This window comes from Pundamilia nyererei, unplaced genomic scaffold (assembly GCF_000239375.1).
Source record: "Pundamilia nyererei isolate P.nyererei 1_Seehausen unplaced genomic scaffold, PunNye1.0 scaffold00776, whole genome shotgun sequence".
Classification (NCBI taxonomy): domain Eukaryota; kingdom Metazoa; phylum Chordata; class Actinopteri; order Cichliformes; family Cichlidae; genus Pundamilia; species Pundamilia nyererei.
Window position 1 is genome coordinate 10,089 of NW_005188177.1, and position 3,485 is coordinate 13,573.

Genomic DNA, 3,485 nt, shown 5'->3' on the forward strand with positions numbered 1-3,485 from the left:
GTGCAGGTGACTATTACTGTGCATAATTATTAGGCAACTTAACAAAAAACAAATATATACCCATTTCAATTATTTATTTTTACCAGTGAAACCAATATAACATCTCCACATTCACAAATATACATTTCTGACATTCAAAAACAAAACAAAAACAAATCAGTGACCAATATAGCCACCTTTCTTTGCAAGGACACTCAAAAGCCTGCCATCCATGGATTCTGTCAGTTTTGATCTGTTCACCATCAACATTGCGTGCAGCAGCAACCACAGCCTCCCAGACACTGTTCAGAGAGGTGTACTGTTTTCCCTCCTTGTAAATCTCACATTTGATGATGGACCACAGGTTCTCAATGGGGTTCAGATCAGGTGAACAAGGTGGCCATGTCATTAGTTTTTCTTCTTTTATACCCTTTCTTGCCAGCCACGCTGTGGAGTACTTGGGCGCGTGTGATGGAGCATTGTCCTGCATGAAATTCATGTTTTTCTTGAAGGATGCAGACTTCTTCCTGTACCACTGCTTGAAGAAGGTGTCTTCCAGAAACTGGCAGTAGGACTGGGAGTTGAGCTTGACTCCATCCTCAACCCGAAAAGGCCCCACAAGCTCATCTTTGATGATACCAGCCCAAACCAGTACTCCACCTCCACCTTGAGTTGGACTGGAGCTCTCTGCCCTCCTCTCTGAAAAGGATGATGTGGACAAAATACTAATTTGCCTAATAATTCTGCACTCCCTGTATATTCTTAGTGCTTATTTTCTGATTATATTGTTTTATGTATTTTAATAATAAAGGCCTGTATAAAGGCCAGCTGTGAGAGAGAACTAGGTCAGAGGGGGACAGGTCGCCTTAGCAACAGAGGCTTAAGTTAGTGGAAGTTTAAGAAACAGGAAGTTTAGTGCAGAGCTGCAGAGGCATATTAATCAAATACAGGAAACCAGACAGAAAAAGCGGAACTAGTAACACAGAAGGAGTTGTTTTTATCGAAACTGTGTGACGTGTAAAGGACCAAAATAACACCTATATGAGACACATTTTTGGCTTCTAATGGTAGAGATTTTGCAACTGGCTTTGGGCTGTGCAGGTCTCTCTCTTCTGGAAGATGAATAAATAAAAAAAATTATGAATATCTTGACTAAATGAGTCGTGTTCTCTCTATTCAGTAAAAGAATGACAAGAATCAGATTTAATAATTGGAAAACAAAAAACCATAAATACATCATTTGTGAAAACAGCAAGAATTATTTTTTATGAACACACCTGATTTGGATGACTGGATTTGCTATGTACTCAGAAAAAATCTTATGTCTGCTTCAGTTTTAAAAGGATGACATTCTTTAACAAAATCACTCTGCAGTGTTGAAACCCACAGCTCTTTCAAACACCCTCTGAGCATCATCAGCAAGCTTATTAAGAGAAAACATCAGAAGTTTGTAGGGGGTGATATAAGAGAGACTCATTGCTGCTGGGCTCCCAAATTTTGGAATGGATCTCGAACGATCCTTTACTGCCAATAACGCAGCTGTAACTGTAAGAGTGATCAACACCTTCATGATGAGATATTTGTCAGTTTCTACTCCAGCTAATGGCGACTTGATGACAGCACACAGATCCATGTAGGTCACTCCTGATGTGACAGCAAGTTTTTTAAGTGATGGCTTATCAAGACAAAACCCCTGTACACAACCTCTGACAAATGCAGCCATCAAGCTCAGATCAACAGCAGCAGAAACTGCAGCAACTGGAACAGCTCCTGCAGCTGCAGACAGCAGAGTGAAGAACTTTAACTTAGTCAGAAAAGCTTCTTTTTTTCCGTTGTTGATCTCCAGGCTGATATTCTGCACAGGCAATAGCAGAACATGTTTCTTGAGTTCAGGAAGTTCTCTGTCGAAGGTTTCTTGTAAGAGAGAGAAGTCATACAGGTGGGGATGAAAGCTGGACACCAGGAACACCTGTGGAGACTCGATGCCTTGTTCTTTAAGACCTGTGTTAAGTAAAATACAGAGATATGTTTAACTTGATGATTATGATCATAAAGCAGATTTTTCTCATTTCTGTTACATGAAAAAAATCCTACAAACAATACTCCTTCCTTCCAATACTTCCTACTGTGGCTCAATAAAACCTCAACTCTGACACAAAGAATGCCAATTTGTAGAATCTGTAGTTTAACATGTAAATAAGCATGAACACATCTTTTTGGTGTTTATTTTAATACTGTAAGATCATTAAAAGAGACACTCACCTTGAACACAATCTTCCCTCATTTGGGTAAGAGTCCTCTCTTCACTGAAGTCTTTCTTTCTTTGTGCAGCTTTTATGTTGTTATCAATCTTTGTGCGAACAAAGTAGAAATTTTTCTTCATTTTTTGAATCTCCTTTGCGAGTTTCACATCATTTTCTCTGAAGCGATCAGCTGAGATGATGATAAAGAAGTCAAACTTCTCAAATCCAACAAGCTTTAAGTACTCATCCGCTGGAAATTTGGTGCTGCCGATTCCAGGAAGATCCGAGAAAGTAACATTGGGATATTTTGGATGAGGGTACACTGAGGTGGTATCTACAACATCAGCTCCCCCATCTTTATCTTTTATGCCTCTAAAGGCTTTTAGAAAGGATGATTTGCCTGCATCACATTCTCCTGTGATAGCAATATTTAATGGAATATCATTATTTTCTAAATATGTTTTAATCTTTGCAGCTGCTGCAGCAGGATCATTGTTCTTCAGATCACTTTTAACTGAAGCAAATAGATCCTCCATGCTGATCCTTAAACAAAAGCAAAAAAAGTCGTTTAAGTTGCTGCACTTGACTTTGATAAGTCATCAATAGTCAGATGTGATTTTAATCTTATATTTCTTCTTCTCTGTTTCAAGCTGCTTGGTCACATTTTCAGATTCACAGAAACAAAGAGATTCTAAGCCTACAGAAACTTCCTCTGAAGGAGCCGATTTGAGGATTGTTAGGATCTTCAAACTGTGGGATATCTTTAATGTGTCAAATGGTTCATTCCAATAAAGGGGAGGCACTTATTCCAATAAATAAGTGCCTCCCACCTGACCACCTCAGAATCAGTAGGGTTTTTTTTTTTGTTTGTTTTTTTACAAGCAGGGGTAGGCAACCTTTCTGATGACGAGTGCCATCTAAAATTTCCTCAGTAGTCAATGTGCCATATGACTGCATTAGCAAGAAATGTAATAATACTCTGTGTTAACAGTTACACACTATATAGAACAACTTTATAGAATTGTATATTTGTTCGCAGATGTTGGCAGCAATCAGCGAATAATTATCAGCTATTTTGAAAAAAAAAAGACACTTTTTATCCATAACAGCAAATGAACTGTACAACAGAAAATACAAATGCTATTTTAGGTCTCCTCACAACAATGATAAGAGAAATAAACTGGGCCAATATGGCATGTTTGTTAATACAGAGATACACATGTTAATGTGATCTCTGGTCTCCCACTCAGAGACACAGGTCTC

General features: G+C 38.5%; 1 protein-coding gene across 1 annotated transcript; it reads right to left on the reverse strand.

Moving 5' to 3' along the window:
- Nucleotides 1-1,683: 1,683 nt before the first annotated feature.
- On the reverse strand, nt 1,684-2,758 carry LOC102214786 (interferon-inducible GTPase 5-like; the record flags this gene model as incomplete). The annotated part of the gene is made up of 2 exons (XM_013908007.1): nt 2,242-2,758; nt 1,684-1,980 (listed from the first exon to the last, which is right to left on the reverse strand). Coding segments are annotated over exons 1-2 (814 nt in total), but the record flags the coding sequence as incomplete, so codon positions are not given.
- Between the last annotated feature and the right edge of the window lie 727 nt (nt 2,759-3,485).